Source organism: Pogona vitticeps, chromosome 8, assembly GCF_051106095.1.
Source record: "Pogona vitticeps strain Pit_001003342236 chromosome 8, PviZW2.1, whole genome shotgun sequence".
Lineage (NCBI taxonomy): Eukaryota > Metazoa > Chordata > Lepidosauria > Squamata > Agamidae > Pogona > Pogona vitticeps.
This window is the reverse complement of record NC_135790.1, coordinates 27,347,869-27,364,931: the sequence shown is the minus strand read 5'-3', so window position 1 is coordinate 27,364,931 and position 17,063 is coordinate 27,347,869. Positions and strand designations below refer to the sequence as shown.

The following is a 17,063-nucleotide window of genomic DNA, read 5'->3' as shown; positions in this document are numbered from 1 at the left end:
ACAGACGCAGAGGTCCTCGTGTCCGCCTGCTTTGCAGAACTGAAAGGAAGGGTGAATGCGAGTGGCTGGAATCGGGGGATGTTCAGACTCCCTGGGGTAACCCCACGGGCGAGCCTTTCAGCAGCAGAGGGCTGCAGGGGAAGAAGCCAGCAGGAGGTGGAGGCACCTGCTAACACGGGCTCATCCCAGGAGTTGGTGTGCCAGGGGAAATGCCCATGCAGACTTCTTAAATTGAGACCCTTTTCATTTCACGACGTTAATGCCGGAGGATTTATACTGGTGCAAGCATGCAAGAGGATTTTGACAACTTGGGTTACGCTGACGCTCATGCGAAACTCTAGACTCCTTCCACGTCTTTGGAGCCAGCAGGTGCACGGACAACGCGTCTGCCTTCATTTCCCCAAGACGAAATGGGAGAAGGAAGCCTTTCCAGTCGACCTTGGCAGGTGCTGCCTTCCTGGCCCCTCTGCCTCGTCCAGGACCATCCACTGGGCTGCTCCCATGGCGCTTTTTCCAAAACACACACACACACAAAAGAGCCCTGTTTTCCCAGCAGGAAATGGCAGTTTTCATGGGCAACAATGTCAGAACCAACCACCATGATGTTTTCCTTTGGAAAGAAAAGAAACTGACCCAGGTGACAGCTCCTGAAGGGGAGGGAGAAGAGGGAAGTAGCAGTGTTTACGCATCAACCCTTCCCCTTCCCGGCACTACATTTCACAGAGAGCACATCAGTACAAAAGGGAATTTCTTAAGTGTGGGAAACATCTGATTGTCAAAGCAGGATCTTTTCACACCTCCCGTAGTTTACCAACTAAGCTTGCTTTGCTTCCTGATTGGTCTTCTGAGTGTAAACAGGGCCTTCATTGGCAAGTGCCGTTCCTTGGTCACAGGAGGTCTGCCTGAATCACGGCTCTGGGACACTAACAGATTTCCAGCTTCTAATAGAAAACTCTCTCTCTTTGTCTACCTTGGAGGAAACCTTAGGCAGCTGCCCACTTTGTGGCTGAGAGACCACAAATCACGGCCTTGTCAATCCCAAACCTTTCTTACAGCCCCTAAGAACTAGAACTTTGGTCTTGTGTTGTTTTTTAAAGAAGCAGGCTGACATTTTGGGCTGGTGAAGACTGCTCCCAGTATCAAACTCTGTGAAGGACAGTTGGCAGCCTGCACGCGTTATGCTACAGTGCTACTCTCTTTGCCGAAGACAAGACATCATTTTCTGTACCTTTTTCCCTTTATAGTTCAATCCTACGCATGCCTGCTCTGATGAAGTCCTGCTGAGTGACAAGAGTTGACAGCTTGGAATGTGTGGAGGAAACGGCAGTCATGGGAGCGAAGACTGCCCTATGCAAACATATGCTCACGCTCTGAGCTCTTGTGCGGTCACTGTGGAAGAGGGAAAGCTGGGGAAAGGAATTAAACCCCCACTCTGCCCTTCCACTTACGATCACCCTCCAAGCTGTGTTTCCTTCCCTGTTTGTTTTTAAAGGGACCCAGGGCTTTAAAAAGCATGTAAAGTACCCACTTTCTCCTCGAATCACAAGTGTTAGGTTGTGTGTGATCCCCTCTAGTGTGATTTATGCTGCAGTGTGGATGGGCATTTGGGATGTAAGGATGCAATTCTAAGGGCCGGAGCTTTAGAAGGAAGGCCTAGTTCAATGGGAGAGCACTGACTTTGCGTGCGGTAGGTCGTGGGTTCAGTCCTTGGCATCTCCAGAGAGGGCTAGGAAAGGATTCTGAACCTATCCAAAGCCCTAGAGAACCACCATCGCTTAGTATCAACAAAACTCAGCGACATCAACAACCACCTAGGAGGCACCGCTGGTCTGACTCAATCTACAGCTGCTGCCTGCGTTGTGTTTTAATTCATTTCTACCTTCCGTTGAACTCCATGGGACTTTGATGGGCACTGCAGAATGGTCCTGAAACCCTGCCTTGTGCTGGGTCACAGATCTATTCAGGGCCAAATGATTAAATTTTACAACCTATGTACCTGGAGGTGTTTTTTTTTGGGGGGGGGGCTCAGACGGAGAGAGAGCCTAAAAGCACAAGTGCAGAGGCAATGCTGAGGTCTGGATGCCACCAACATGCAGCAGTGGCTACAACGGCCCAGACATGGAGGTGAAGAAAGAGGAACAGAGAACATCAAAACAGGTTCGGCAGCATTCCGATCACACTCCAGCTGGAGGTGTTGTCACGGCGGGCTGCTGGCCCTGCATCTCCTTTCATGAGCTGAGCAATCTGGCTTCACACGCTCCTGTTTTAAATTTAACCCAGTTGGTTTGATGAGTCATTTTTTTATTCTTAGCAGCCCCATCCGAAGGGTTCGGCTCTGGGACGGGCCAAGTGGGAGGAAACCATCAGAGGTCCAGATCAAAACAAAGCAGCAGAAACATCTACTGGCCAGGGGGAAAAAGACCCTGAGTATCTTCTACCACTTTTTACTGGGTGAATGGAAGTGCAGTCCAAGTAGGAAAAAGTCTTCAGTTCCTAATGACGTAAAGAAACAGAGAGCAAAGACTCGAGGGGGGTGGAGGAAACCATTTTAGCCTGTTGCAGCAAAAGCAAGGGATTTTAATTAGGTTTTATTTGGCATAACTTTTCACAGCCTTCCGCCCACTTCTTCAGATTCAGGGGATATCGCTTTGGGAGATAAGAGATTTATACCGATTCCAGCAGAGGGAAAGCAGGATGTGAAACGTAACAGATATGCTCAAGAGCCCGGCTCGATGGTGGTCTGTACACCGGTGGTCCCCAACTGTAGGTCCTCAGATGTTCTTGGACAAAAACTCCCAGTATTTTTGACACTGGATGCTGTCGGAGGTTAGAGAACTGTGCTCTGTCTGGAAGGTAAATCCCTGATCCCAGAAGCTTCTGGGAATGACGAGCCAAATTTTTCCTTTTCCCAGAGGAAAGCTCCACTCGGTCAGGGAGAGAACAAAGCAGTCCGACAGGGCTGTGAAAAAAAAACATCTTGGAGTGTTGTGAGCCCTTTGGCTGCTTTTTCCCCGCGCCACTCTCCACCCTGGTTCTGGTTTTATAAGGGAAGAGGTATCAGATCTCTGAGTCACTGTTTACCACCACAAAGCCAGAATGTGAAAGGAAGGGCTCCATGAGAAGACTGCATTATAAACCAGATTCCAGAACAACCAGAAGGCACACCGGCCCCTCGCTTTCCTGTTTCTAAAGACAGCAAAGGAACGAAAGAGTGTTTCTAAAGCCAGAGAGAGTAAGCAGGCTCTCTGCGCTGCCCTCTAAAGTGGTGGAGAATGCTAGACGGGTCTGACTTGGTCTTTTTCTCTCTCATTCGGATGGAAAGGAGGGCAGCACGCCAGGTTCATGCTGATGCGCTAGAATTTAGCTGGGTGTTCCTTTTTCTTGTCCATGTGGGTGCTGAGCAGAGCATTCAGAAGGCCGGCTAATCTGCCCACCAGGGCTGAAAGAGGCCGACGTGGGAGCCAGGAATAATGAAACACCTGACATCACCGTTCCAGAGAGTTCAGCCCTGGGCACAGCCTGGCACCACAGAGCCTATAAAGGCTCGCCTCCCACGGCGTGGCTGGGCTGGACACACACAGCTGCCCACAGTCTCCTTTGGGAATCAACCCAGATGGATTTCACCATTCACCCCCCTTTCTTCCGCAGGCCTTTTTTATCCTCCTTTCAGCCCAGCCGCATTTTCCACCAGACGTTCGGGGAACACCTGGGGGAATCCGAAGTGCTCCCTGGCTCATCTTTCAGCTCTTTCTTTTGGAGACCCTTCATCGTAAGAAACCCTGGCTGGCTAGAGAGCAGATTCTCAGAGGTAACCTTTTCCCTCTTACTTCTTCATTTAAAATATTCCTGTCCTGCTATCTCTCCAATGAGCTCCACGTGGTATAAATCCCTCTCTCTTTCTCACTTCATCCCGAAAACCCTAGAAGACAGGACGGGCCCAAGCAAAACCAAGCAGTGTCTTCCTGCCTCTCCTTGTTATGTGTGAATAGTTTCCATGCCAAGAACCCCTTGTATCAGAACCCTCTGCCTTCAAAATACATACAAGTAAACCAGCAACGTCTGAATTGGCTTATTTTGTTCAGGCAGACATCTTCATTAGTATTATTTTGCGCCCCTGACTCAAATCTTTCCTGAAGCTGGGAGTTTTGGGACAGGAACAGTAGGTTAGCAAACAGCTTTGCAGACAAGGGAAATACAACGGAACAGTCCATCAAGGAAGGAGGACAAGATGGAAAGGATGAATTCTGCCCCATGAATTCACGACCCTTTCTGGCAGCTTTCCCTCTCTGTTTATTCTTTACATCTCTTTCTCACATTTCCTCCAATGACTTCAAGAAGGCATTGACAGGCGTCCTCCTCCCTACTTAAGAATCCACCCGATACATCTAAGAGAAAAGGCATGTCCTCAAGCCTGGGCTTTAGAGCCTGTTTTCTCCAGTGAGAAAATGATGGGCATTGTTCAGACTAGAGATCTGAGCACAGCTCAGCTGGATGTTACTGCATTTTAAAGCTAAATGATGGAATCAGTACTGCGTTACTGAAATGACAACTCAGCCCGGTATGTGAAGCCTTCCTTCAGTTTGGACTGTTTTTGTTTTTTCAATTACAAATGTGCTATGCATTTTTCTATTATCCCTACTAGCCGAAAATTGCTAGGCGTGGTACAAAGGGTTTAAAATGTTTTTTTTTTTTTAAATAGGCATTGACCACTAGCATATAGGCTAAGAAGATGAGATATTACAGAGGAAATGAAGGCAGAGGCAAAGGAGGGTCAATCTGGTTAAATCAGGATGAACAGATGTGTTTTAAAGGATGCAGCAATGAGGAATTTAATGTCAGGGGAGTTCTTTATGTATTTATTTAAACTATTTGTACTCCTTGTTTCTCCTTCAAAAGGACCCAAGGCAGCTCACATCATTAAAAGACAATATTTAAAAGCTAAAAACAGTAAGTAGACAGATATTTAAAAGAATCAAACAAAGACCACACTAAAAAAATGGTAAACAAAATTGATACCCCAAACAGATCCAAAGCAACAGGGCACAGCACTCCATGAAAAAACCCCTCCAGACTGCCAGTCCCTGAGGGAAAGCCTATGTGGAGAGAACGATCTTCATCCACTTCCCTTCTGGTGGCTGGGAATCATGCAGGACAAGGCATCTGAGAGCGAGGCGGGGTAGAGAGCATAATTTTAGCTGGCTTGTGCAGAACGAACCACCCAATGAGAAGCAGATTCAGAGTTAATTTTTGGATGACACCAAGGGATGGGAAAGCTACTTCTGAACTATAACTGCCTTGGAGATTCTAAGAGTTGTAATTACTTTTTTCCAGCTCTTATTTTAGTTCCTTTTTTCCTGCACCCTTTCCACCTCCCTGGCAGCAGGTAAGAGTGTACCGATAAGCTTTCTATATTGGAAACCAAGACTGGCCTTCCGTGGCCTCCCCCACAAGGTCCGCATTAGTTACTTGTGTCAATGTGGCCCTTAGCAGTGATTAGTACCCATCATTAAGCTCTCACGGTTACCAGCTTCCTTTGATCAGCAGATGCGACTGGATAAGTTCTGTGTGAACCTGGATGTGAAGCATTTCTCTCCCGAGGAGCTCAAAGTCAAAGTTCTAGGAGACATGATTGAAGTCCATGGGAAGCACGAGGAGCGCCAGGTGGGTTTGCTCGTAGCCAGAAGGCTTCTGGGGGTGGGTGAGGAGGAGGAGGAGGAGGAAGAGGGCTGCTGACCCATTCTGAACATGGATGGAGGTGCCAACATGGCCATGGTTGAATGGAAAAGCCAGCCCGGGGGCAGAGCAAACAGGGAAGGCCAGGTGACGGGCTTGTTTTGGTTTAAGCAAGAGAACTGCCGAAACTGAAGATGACCAAGGGACAGTGGGTCCATCTAGCTCAACACTGCCTTCCATCGGGCATTAGCCTTTTGATGATTAAAGGTCAGCAGGCCTGAACATGCCCAACCTCCTTAGCAAACGAAGGAGGGTCAGGATGGGTTAACAGGGAATACCTGATATCTCCAGCAGAGGTAGGAACTCTGGAGAGCAGCTGTCAGTCAGAGTACAATGGGCCAGGGGTTTGACTCTCCGTAAAGCCAGCTTTCCTGTATATATGAAAGCCAGGGCTTTCACCATTACCTCCTCCCTCTCGTCCAGTGGATAAAGTGCCAGACTAGGACTCAGGAGACCTTGGTTCAAATCCCCACTTGGCCATGGAAACTCACAGGGGGTGGCAAACGGCTCCTGGAACATACCTTGCCATGTCCTGTTAAGGCTGTTGTAAGCTGGAACTGACTTGCTCACACACACTCTCTTTCTTACACACACCCACGCCCACCGACATACTCCAACCTACAGCATCTTCCAAAGATACGTATACACAGTCATGCAATCTTTTCTCTCCCCATCCCCTCAAAAAGGATGAACACGGTTACATCGCGAGGGAGTTCAACAGGAAGTACCGGATCCCGGCTGATGTGGACCCTCTCTCCATTACCTCCTCCCTCTCGTCCGATGGTGTCCTGACAGTAAACGGACCACGGAAACCCACAGAAGTCCCGGAGCGCACCATCCCCATCACAAGGGAAGAGAAAGCCGCCCTCCCGGCAGGGCCGAAGAAGTAGGTGCCTCTTTGAGAACCTGACACTCCCATCTTTTATATCCACAAAAGCCTTTTCACCGGATAGAAGCAGTAGACCAAGTCTCTGACTAGCTGTTCAAATTTATTTGAGCTAAGAAGAGCAAATGAGCTCGTTTACTAACAAATAAAACCACAAGTAAGCATCGAGTGGCTTCTTCCCTCAATCTTTGGGGCAGGCTCTACTTGAGACAACCCTGGGGCATGTCAACTGGAGATATTTGTAAACAGATAAACGCTGAGCACACGCAGTGTTTTATTACAGCTTAGCAGCTACAACTGTGGCTGCACAGCTCAACAAATTTAACAGCTAACAAGTCAAAGCACTAGCTGTCCCTTCGTACCAGGAAATATGGTAGTAACATGAACTAAAACAAAATCTTGAAAATGTTCTTTTTTTAACTTCCACTCCCAGAATCCTCCAGCCAGACATGCTGGTTGAGGGATTCAAAAAGTGGCATTCCAAAATAATGATAATCATAATTATGTTTCCAAGTTCATACACAAAGACACAGGTATCACCCTGCAAGGAGAACCAAGAACCCCTTCTCCCTGTGGTGCACATTCTTTTATTTACAACCACCATTTAGGATCAGCTGCACGGCAAGCTCACCTTGGAGTGGGTGGGTGGGGAAGGGAAGGAAAGGGTCAACCCAGTCTTGTAAGCAGAGTCTTGGAGGTTATCCAGGTTATCCGGGGATTGAGGAGGGTCACCCCTCCCACCTTTATCCTACTGTGTTGGCTGCGTCCCATCGGATTCCTTGGGCTTCCCATCAGCCAATGACTTCCCATCTTTGCTGTGTTGAGAGTCGTAATCTATCATGTAACAGGACCGAGCTGTTGGCTTGAAAGGAGGCGGCTCCAGTTCTGGCTGGTGTCCAGGGAACCAGTGAGGTTCTTGAATAACTCCTAAGAGAAGAGAGAGGACGGAGCTGAAGAGCTCAACATAGGGGAGGAAGGAGAGAAACAGCAAGCGAGCCAAACAGAACACGCACCCGCTGAGCTTGCCTGGCAGAAGTGAAAGGCAGCCTCAGCTTCTGCCCACCCACCCAAGGGCAGAATGCCTGGGACAGGAAGGGGGTGGTGGTCCAAGAGACTCTCGGGTTTGGTCACAAGCACAGGCTGCCCCTTTCTGGGACTGTACGGCCGACACGGGTCCACAGGGGGAGCTGCTCGTCCTTCCTATTTACGCCCCTGAAAAAACTGCAGATGGGATTTCCCACCTGCCTCAGATTGAGGGTCTTATGAATGCCGCAACAGCTTTTATTTCTTGCTTTGTTTCAACTATAGATTCTCCCCTTTACACTCTGCTTCTACTTTCTAAATGGAAAAAAATCACATAGGGTAAACTCATAATTTTGGAGGGAAAGGCTGTGGAACAGTGCCCTTCCCCAGTCAGACAGCTTGCCCGTTAACGGTTCTGCTTCACTGGAATGATCCCACTTTGCTGAGCTACACCTTGATCTCTCTCAGCCCTCTGTGATATTTGCTTTCAACACTAACCTGCTCTTTGGCCATGCAAGGGATTCCAGAGCACACAGCCTCACCCCCTGTCTTCTTATTTGGACCTATTCATTAGGACTGTCTAGCGGCCAGACACTCAGTACTGAAGTGGGAGACAGGCGTCCTCAAGGTCCCCTTACTACCCTCAACATCAACGCCTGCATTTCAGTTTGGGGCACCTACTTCTTGTAGTCTGTGGCATTTTCCTGGAGTAGTCTGAAGAGTAGGTGGATTCAAAGTAGTGAGCATACTGAAAAGGAAAGCACAGATTGAGTATGTGTTGACTTAAGAAGCCGCCTTAATTAGCTCATATTGAAACACTAAATGAAACTGCCTTATCCTCAGAATATCCCCGTTTACAGATCCTTCTGTACACCGGCTCAAAGGTCAGCAAGAGGGAGGGGTATAATCCATGACAAAGGGGAATAATGAATCACACACACAGAAAGCAATGCGTGCTTACGCAAAGGGGCTTCCACTTATCCAAGGGGCCTTGACCGGAGCGCATACTAAACGGCACTCAAGAAAAATAAACGAGACACTACACAGAGAAGGAACAGGAAGCACAACAAGACAGAGAGGACTTGAACCCTCTGATGTTTCATTTGCATTTCCTGCTTCTCCACTGAACTCGAGAGTTTATTGGAGAAACAGGATTCTTAGGTGAGCCTTCACTCTGGTTTTCGACCAGACAAAATTCAGATGGGTTCTGCTTGAATAAACTGCATCTGAGTGATTATTCTATTTCTAGATAGAGGCTGAATGGGCTACATGTGATTCTTCTGCCTCTCTCCTTCTATAACTTTAAAGAAACAAAGTTGGGAGAGAATCACGAGACCCCTGTTCCCCATTGATCTTCATGGCGGAAAAGGGAAGGGGTCCATTCCAAGTCGACCCAGAAAATCCATCTCCAAAGAGGTTCTCCCCCTGCTTGTCTTGAATGATTGACACAGCACATCACCAAAGGAACAGAACCCCAAGCACTGGAAGGACAACTATTTTGACACAAGCTGACAGATAGGGAAGTGGGGAGTTGTGGGGGGGGGGCGGAGAACCCACTGACCTGGGAAGGGAGAGGCTTGGGCTGAAGTACTCTCCGAACGTCATAGCGCTCTTCGTTCCAGTTCCCCAAGAGGGTTTTGTTGGCATAAGCGTCCTCGTTGGTGGTGCACCTCCAGCCATACTGAAAGAACTTGGACGTGCTGTTCCAGTCTGTCCACACCTCACCATGGCCGTTGGCACGCAACAGACAGCCGTGATGAGGATTGAAGAAACAGGACAGGGACATGGCCTAGGAAAAGACAGGAAAGCAGGCTTAACATACACAACAACTGTGGTTTGCTAGGGCATGGCTACATTTCACAACTCTGTCTGGTTTATACTCCTTCAACTATTACGTCTTAAACTGTCCTGGGAAGTGTATCTGAAGATGTGTGGAGCGTAGCTTGATAGATCCTTAACCTGCCTCCTCACAGATTCCCAGAAACCTCTTAGAAAGAGGAAATAAATAGCGTTACAATCTTAAAACATATTCAGAGAGAAGCAGACCCCACGGAAACTAGTCAGTAGGTCTTACATCAGAGAAAACATAAAAAACTGCAGTCTAGGAAAAATCCAGTTGATATCGGCATAACTTCTGAACTTAACAGTCTGTGCAGTAACCACATTGACATGATTTTTAAGCATCTAAGAATCTTAACCTTACGTTTCCCTATGTGAGCCTCAGTTTAAGCTTTGAAACACCTAGCAACAATATTAAACTGTGGAAAGATCAGATTTTTAGCAAGGCACCTCGGGGATGTATGATCCTCTGTGGATAAAACAGAAGCACCCTGAATTAAAGAGCACAATGAGGATCATCATGTTGCCCCAAAAGCAACCTCAAAAGATATTATCCTGAGGGGGGGGGAGAAATTATGAGCACACCAGAGATCAGAGCGGGCTGAAATGGGGGAAACGGCAAGGAGCTACCTCTGTCTCGGAAGTAGTAGTTGTATAAGAACTACTGGATTCATCCATAGTCTACATTCCCTTGTTATCCTATCCTGTTCTGAATTGAAGTTTTGCCTCTGGAATTCAGGCTAGCGAACAGCAAAATGGTTGGGAGAGGTGGAGTTGATGCTCCAGTTGCAGCAAAGCCGCCCCAAACACCTGCTGAAGACTTTGGTTTGTGATGCAGTTTCCTGCTCATCAGTTGGGACTGATGTCACTGACCTCAGAGCACTCGTGGGGGAAAGGATTCGGGGTTTTCCTCTGTTTTGAAATCCCAGCTTGCTCCCACGCGGTTTTGCCAGGATACCCAAAAACGTTGCATACCATAGCTGGAGCTGCCCACCGTTCCGGACTTTCTAGGAAGGGAGTCCCACTGAAATGCAGAGGGATTTATTTCTGAGAGAGCCCACTCCGCGGGTTAAAGAAGGGAAAATCCAACAGGACGTTGAAAGGAAGCCTCTCAAACCCTGCTTGATCGGCGGCGTTATAAAAGGTCGGCGGTACAACACGCCACTTGAGCCTCCCAGAAGAATTATTATTTTTTTTGTCCTTGAAGGAAAGGAAATTGTCTTATCTTGTGGTCTTGTCTCTTAAGATTTTATAAATGGAAATCTTTCATTTCGGTGGGGGGTGGGGGATGACAATGGTGAGAGTCTTCCAGCCTGCGGCTACCCTGGCGGTGGCGGAATTTCAGAAAGCTGTAATACGAAAGGTCCCTTTTGAAAGCTCTGCTTAAAACCCAAGACACAAGACCTTTTTCTATTGAATACTTAGGCTTTTGGTTAAAACTTAGATAATACCAGTCAATGTTTTTATAATTTTGATTGACTGTGCCTGGTATTTTTATTTTTAATAACAACAACAACAACAACAACAAGAACAACAACAACAACAACAACAATAATAATAATACACTCAAGAGTCTAGTTTTTTGGGGGAGGGGCATGTCCTGCTTCTCCTCGCAGATTTTAGGGATGAGCTGCTACATACTTGATTTCAAACACAATGGTTTCTCCTTTATTGCATTGTTTCTGCCTCCTTCCTAACGGGATGTGTGTGTGTGTGTGTGTGTGACTCACAAGGTCCGTAAAACGAAGAGGAATTGAAACAAAACATTTGAGACCTCGAAAAAGTGACTAAACATGGAAGCGCGCATCTTAAAAAAAAACTCACTTCAAAATATTTTTGAAAAATTAAGAGCTTTTTCAAAGGCTATTGAAAGAGAGGGTAAAGGTAAAGGGTTGCCCCCGCTCGCCCCCCCACCCGTGTAGGGACATACCGACGTGCAAGGCTCCGACACGGGAGTCGGGCCTCCGCCCCCGCCCCGGCGCCTTTTCCCTTCCCCGCCGGGGACAAAGCGGCTGCCATGGCAACCGCCCAAGCGGCAACCAGCCGGCGGCCGGGAAGAGGCGGGCCTACGGGTCCTGGCGGAAGTGACGCGCAACCGGCGCGCCCCCCTCGGCCTTTCGAGGCCGGGCGGGCGGAGAGGCGGGTGAGCGCAAGGGGCGGAGGATCCGGGGCAGCAGCGGGAGGGGAAAGAGGGAGGGAGGGAGGGAGGAAGGGGGGGACGGGACACATCAGGCTACCCGGGAACAGAGGATCTGGACATTGCTCATTAATGCCGGAGCCCAGCAGGAGGGAGAGAATCAATAAACGTAATGAATGACCCAGTATTAACTGCTTTTTGGCCTCCGTATCCCTCGCTGGCTAAAATCCTGTTGTGCAGTTACGCAAACAGCGTAGACGCAAATGAAGACCTCTCCGCAGGCATTCAACTGTTGCACGCGGAGCTGTATTTATTTGTTTATTTGATTTGTATCCCGCCCATCTGGTTGAAACAACCACTCTAGGCGGCTTCCAATATAACATGAAAAACCAATAAAATAACACAAGAATATTACATAAATCTTACAATAACAAGTTGCAATACTGAACTAGAATAAAAAATAAAGAAAGAATAGAAAGAAAAATCAAGTGTAGGATTCAGTATGCTGCAAATAATGTCTATTGAGGTTTCCTAACTTAGGGTGTTGGGAAAAAAAATGCTGTGATGTTCGATTTCCTTTGGCAGGTTTAGTCTTGAGCTCTACCTCAGAGAGAGAGCAAGAAAGAAACACACAGGCACACCCCCCCACACACAAAGCAGCCTGGTTCATTAATGCTTAGCACAAAGCAAAGATTCTGAAACCAGTCCTCTGTCTTCCTCTATTTTAAGGTTTTTCCAGGATGAGACCTCAGCATCGTCAACCATGCTGCCTTTTGGTTGGAGAAGGAAATTTCTCCTTCTCAGCCGGCTTGTGCGAAACCAACGGCTGTGGGATCCACATTGTTGCTACCTGCTATGCCAGTGAAGATGCTGTTTCAAAACAAGCGCTTGCCCTTTCCAACATACAGTATCTGAGAGACAGAGGTAAAAACTGCAAAGAAGGTTGATTGCCGTTCAACTTCCGATTGCCTTTTTTGAAGAAGTATTTTTGCAAATAATAGTAATAAGCTGGCTGGATAGTTCAATGTGTTTGTGACCCTATTGTTTTATGGCTGTTGCTCTGGAAATGTCCTTTTTTAAAATGCAGAGTAAATTATATTTTACATTGGCTGATGTATTTTAGCATATTCTACATTAACATTTTACAATATTGCATTTTATTTGTAGTTTGAATTTTGTGTGCTGCTAGAAAGTCAGCCTCTAAATATTTTAATAAAGGCAACACTAATAATTGGCAATATCCTTCCATCATCTTAAGCCATCTGCTTATTTTAGGTGCCGAAGTTCATTTTGGCGTTGACTGCACAAAACTGAAACAGCACTTTCCCCCAGCTGAGAGGAGATTTGACTGCATTTATTTCAACTTCCCCCACTGTGGGAGAAAAGCTGGAGTCAAAAAGAACCGGGAGCTTCTTGCTCGGTTTTTCTGCAGGTGAGGAGGCAGCAAAGCAAAGCTGTGCTTTTCTCTCATGGCCTTTGTGTTAGTTTCTGTTATAACCACTTTGTATCAGAAATCTTGCCCTCAAAATATACAGTCGTGTACTAGCTAGACTTGCATTTGGTCCTTCCACAGCAGTAGGTACGTTCAGTTTAAAGTCACATTGAATATCCACATCTCTGCTTCATCCCCACAACAACCCTGTGAAGGAGGTCAAGCTAAGAGAGGCCAGTTCATCCAAGATTATGCAATGCTTTCATGGCTCAGTGCAGGATTTGAACCTGGTTCTTCCAAGGCCCAATCATGTATCTTGATTTTGCTCCAGCTGTGCCGATGTCCTGGCAGAGAAAGGAGAGGTCCACGTGGCGCTTTGCAGAGGGCAGGGTGGTACCCCTGCGGACCAGCCCATGAGGGAGTGGCACAACAGCTGGCAAGTGGTGACCATGGCAGCAGAGGCTGGATTTATCCTCAGCCAGGTTCATCCCTTTAATGAGGCTCGTGGATATACCTGTACAGGTTACAGGTAAGATGCAGATGTTGCACAATGACTGGCTGGCATCCAGGATGCTATTTTGGGTTGTTATGAACAGCCACCGTGCCAGCATCCACTCTAGGCTCTTGAGCACTATCTCTTGTGTGGAAGGAACAGCCTACGTGCTCCAACCTACAGTTTCTGTAGGTTGGAGAAGCATGCACAACAGTGTTCCTTCTGTTACTCAGAGGGCATGAAACTGAAAGCTGCTACTCTTTAAGCTTCTTTTACCTCTAGTTGCAGAGCGCAAGGCCAGTATTTCACCCTCAAGATTTTGTCTGGTGAGTTAATAAAGGGAAATGGGTTGGATCTCAACCTCCCCTAAAACCCACCAGAAATGTGGGGACAGTGTATTTAATGAAATATTTGTAATCCATCCTGTCTCAACAGGCTTAGAGTGGGTATAGTCAATAAAATCACACTGAAAGAAACAAATTCCATTGCAGATGGCGAAAGAAAGTAAATTAACGGCACAGGCAAAAAACAAAACAGCAAACTGGGAGATGGAAGGCCAAAGCATAATCTCTCTCATTATAAAATGGCCAGATTTTAACATAGAGCCAAAATAAAAGCATCAGTCAAGCCTTCAAAGTGAGGCAACTACAGCTGAGAAACCCCCAAGCCCTCAGATCTTACCAGGCAATTCATTTGATTCACTTCCCCTTTTTTGATATTGTATTAGTGCTCATGAAAAGCCGCCCTTCATTCACCTGAAAAAATGTTCTTGTCTTTTTTATTTACAGGAGTCAAGATAAATCCTTCTGCATCGAAGGAGCTTTGAACCACATATTCACACAGAGTTTCCATCATCCACACACTGGGCCTGCGATGAGTCAGACAGAACTGGGAGGCAAGCTGGCGCCTTTCCTTGTTCCTGAGATATTTCTAGACAAGATAAACAGGTGTGCAACTGAGTTTTGAATTCCATACTTTAAAGAGGCACAAAACGCCCCCTCAACTGATGTTCAACTTGCCTTACGATCAGAGTGCTTTTGGAACTTACACCCTCAACATCATCCCATTTACTTGAAGGTAAACTACACTGCAGTAGTATTTACTTCCAAGTATGTATCTCAGTAGCTTGATCCCAGTCTAAAACTTGTGCTGAGTAAAATGGCCAACATCCTGTTGTGTAGCTAAGCAGGTGCAGTGGGAAAGAGATCACCCACAGAAGCATATTGCCACTAATCAGACTATTGCCATTAATTAAAGATTCTTATTGCACAAGAGTCACACACAATCCAAAATCAAAACAGAGGACTCTTTAACTGATGGCAGTCTGCCACTGGGGATGACGTCATTCCCACTAAACTGGCATAGCCCTTCACACATTTGGCTCCGCCTGAATAATATGATGTTCTTTGAAATATGAAAACTGTTTAATTACTTGTTCATAATCATTATCATTTTGTCTTATTTTTTTAATTTGAAAAAGGGGGTTCCTGGATAGAAATTCAGAACATCTTGTAAGGACACTAAATGGGAAGCTCCTTGCTGAGCTCAGCAAATCTTTCCCAGTTCAGAAGGTAAACACTTCCCTTTCCTTGGCGTTCCAAGACGGCCCCAGCTCTCTTTTCTCTCCGGACGGCTGTTGGATGGTTCCTGTTGCAGAAGGAAACTCAAACTCTCAGTCTGCGGTTCACAACGTGGCCAAGACCACAGAGACCTTTGCCTTTCCTTCCGGCTTTCTGAGCTGGGATAGGACTGGTCACGGTCATGACTTGATCAGATGGGAAAAGGACTGGGTCTTGAACAAGTATTATCTTAGACCTTCCATGCTGCCTTCTCTTCACGCAGTTTCACAACAAACAGAGTTTCTTCCTGGGAGTCTCCTCGTCCTCAGTGGCCTGGTCTTTAGGAAATGCAAGATTTCCAAACACAATCTGCCTGTTTTTCACGAGGCCGTCTTTGGCTGCAAGGTTAGTAAAGGCTCAGAAGATATGTGCATCCAGCGCCTTATAGAAAACATTACCGCTGCTTTAAGCCCTCTGCTCCAACCTTCTGGTTTCAGGCTGGACTGTACCATGGATGAGCCAGAAACACCACCAACAAATACGTTCCCAATTATGGAACTCCAACGTTGTAAATTGAAATATTTTATCACTGTGGCCCTTGACCCTTCTGGTGCCGAACCAAAGAAACTTTGTGTAGGGACAGTAAATGCAGCTCCATGGCAGCCAGTGAGCATTGGTCAAGAATGTGTTTTTGCTTCACTGAATCTGGATCTCCTAGCTATGCAAATATGTGGGATCTTGGACTGGCGCATGCTCTGGACCTCTGATGAACGGTTCTTGACTCAGTTTGCAGGGGGGTATTTGGGCCCTTTCAAGAGCTTTTCGCTGTATCCACCCTCCTATGAGCATGACATCAGTTTCTGGGTTCCCGAAGCAGGGCGATTTGACGAAACGCAACTTCACACCATTGCCAGGTGTGTATCTGGTGAAACAGTGGCGTCCCTTCAGTTGCTCGACTGCTTCTTGCACCCAAGCACAAGCCAAACCAGCCTCTGCTACCGGGTCACTTACCGGTCTTGTGACAAAGCGCTCAGTCGACAGCAGGCAGCAGCAATGCAGATGAAGCTTAGGGAGGAAGTGCAGCGGAGTCTGGGGGTGACACCACGATAGCTCTTTATCCTCCTTAATCACAAACACATTTTGCCAGTTATATAATTGAGACTATATAACAGGAATGGTGTGGGGGGGGTCCTTTTAATTCTCTGTGTTACTTCATGGTGATTGTGTGCTTTTTGTAAAGGCTGGATGGGTTTTTACACATAACAGTTTCCCCCATTCTGCTTCTTAACAAAATAAAATTCAACCATGTTTCTGGTGGGGTCCTTGTTTTTTGAAATTCAATGCTGCAAGATGTTGTGGTTTCATCAGATTCTTACTTCAAAAGCTAAGAAGCAACAGTCAGCCAGATAAGCTACTTTTTTGGGTGAAGCTAATGCCATTGTGTGGCATCATCATGAAACAATCAGAAGTAGGGAGCTGCTTCCTACCTTCATATCTTGCTCCAAGTCTGGCAAAGTTACTTTTCTGGAGTACAGCTCCCAGAACTATCCAGCGTGTATAGATGCTGGCCCTTCTGGCTGGTGCATTCTGGGAGTTGTAGTCCAGAGGTGTAACTTTCTCAGGCTCTGGAGAAATACAGAGGGACTTACTTCTTTATATGCCACTCAAAGAAGCAGAGAATTCTGGGTGAGTGATTCTTTTAGACGAAACAGATCACTAACCACTAAAAAGAGGAAAAAGGTCACCAAGTCATGGAAACACAGGAAACGGATAGGATCTGCAAACAAAGGAATTCGCTGCAAACTTAGGCCATTTAAACAAAAAAAAAAATCAGAAGTAAATTCCGGGAAAGCATTGGTTTAATAGAAGATGGTGCAAAGCTGCGTTACCTGATTTCCCTGGCAACCTTTAAATTAGGCCGGAAGACTTGGAAGACGGCCAAAAAAAATAAAATAAAATAA

At 46.7% G+C, this 17,063-nt stretch overlaps 3 protein-coding genes across 5 annotated transcripts; 2 read left to right on the top strand and 1 right to left on the bottom strand.

Annotated features, from left to right (window-relative positions):
• Positions 1-177: 177 nt before the first annotated feature.
• CRYAB (crystallin alpha B) lies at positions 178-6,785 on the top strand. The gene is made up of 3 exons (XM_020793031.3): positions 178-3,808; positions 5,545-5,661; positions 6,420-6,785. The coding sequence occupies exons 1-3, from the start codon at positions 3,614-3,616 to the stop codon at positions 6,621-6,623; spliced, it is 516 nt and encodes a 171-aa protein (XP_020648690.1). The 5' UTR covers positions 178-3,613; the 3' UTR covers positions 6,624-6,785.
• CFAP68 (cilia and flagella associated protein 68) lies at positions 6,704-11,659 on the bottom strand. The gene is made up of 4 exons (XM_072979295.2): positions 11,412-11,659; positions 9,204-9,431; positions 8,324-8,390; positions 6,704-7,546 (listed from the first exon to the last, which is right to left on the bottom strand). Exons 2-4 carry the CDS (start codon positions 9,426-9,428, stop codon positions 7,368-7,370), a joined length of 471 nt encoding a protein of 156 aa, XP_072835396.2. The 5' UTR covers positions 9,429-9,431; positions 11,412-11,659; the 3' UTR covers positions 6,704-7,367.
• On the top strand, positions 11,544-16,412 carry FDXACB1 (ferredoxin-fold anticodon binding domain containing 1). Of its 3 annotated transcripts, none has more exons than XM_020792996.3 (6): positions 11,544-11,624; positions 12,348-12,542; positions 12,894-13,050; positions 13,382-13,579; positions 14,332-14,490; positions 15,024-16,412. In XM_020792996.3, exons 2-6 carry the CDS (start codon positions 12,359-12,361, stop codon positions 16,210-16,212), a joined length of 1,887 nt encoding a protein of 628 aa, XP_020648655.3. In that variant the 5' UTR covers positions 11,544-11,624; positions 12,348-12,358; the 3' UTR covers positions 16,213-16,412. The 3 variants fall into 3 exon arrangements, with proteins under 3 accessions (XP_020648655.3, XP_072835392.2, XP_072835393.2); XM_072979291.2 differs by lacking the exon at positions 11,544-11,624 and adding an exon at positions 11,695-11,787; XM_072979292.2 differs by lacking the exons at positions 11,544-11,624; positions 13,382-13,579 and adding an exon at positions 11,695-11,787.
• Positions 16,413-17,063: the final 651 nt, after the last annotated feature.

What these genes read in the sequence shown, in the direction of transcription:
- CRYAB (XM_020793031.3), top strand. Translation starts at nt 3,614, where the DNA reads ATGGATTTCACCATTCACCCCCCTTTCTTCCGCAGGCCTTTTTTATCC. An exon ending in TAGAGAGCAGATTCTCAGAG is followed by an intron (nt 3,809 to 5,544) that starts GTAACCTTTTCC and finishes TTTGATCAGCAG; the next exon opens with ATGCGACTGGATAAGTTCTG. An exon ending in GGAAGCACGAGGAGCGCCAG is followed by an intron (nt 5,662 to 6,419) that starts GTGGGTTTGCTC and finishes CCCCTCAAAAAG; the next exon opens with GATGAACACGGTTACATCGC.
- CFAP68 (XM_072979295.2), bottom strand. Translation starts at nt 9,428, where the DNA reads ATGTCCCTGTCCTGTTTCTTCAATCCTCATCACGGCTGTCTGTTGCGT. An exon ending in CCAAGCCTCTCCCTTCCCAG is followed by an intron (nt 8,391 to 9,203) that starts GTCAGTGGGTTC and finishes TTTCCTTTTCAG; the next exon opens with TATGCTCACTACTTTGAATC. An exon ending in AATGCCACAGACTACAAGAA is followed by an intron (nt 7,547 to 8,323) that starts GTAGGTGCCCCA and finishes CTCTTCTCTTAG; the next exon opens with GAGTTATTCAAGAACCTCAC.
- FDXACB1 (XM_072979291.2), top strand. Translation starts at nt 11,751, where the DNA reads ATGCCGGAGCCCAGCAGGAGGGAGAGAATCAATAAAC. An exon ending in CTTGCTCGGTTTTTCTGCAG is followed by an intron (nt 13,051 to 13,381) that starts GTGAGGAGGCAG and finishes ATTTTGCTCCAG; the next exon opens with CTGTGCCGATGTCCTGGCAG. An exon ending in TTTCTAGACAAGATAAACAG is followed by an intron (nt 14,491 to 15,023) that starts GTGTGCAACTGA and finishes AATTTGAAAAAG; the next exon opens with GGGGTTCCTGGATAGAAATT.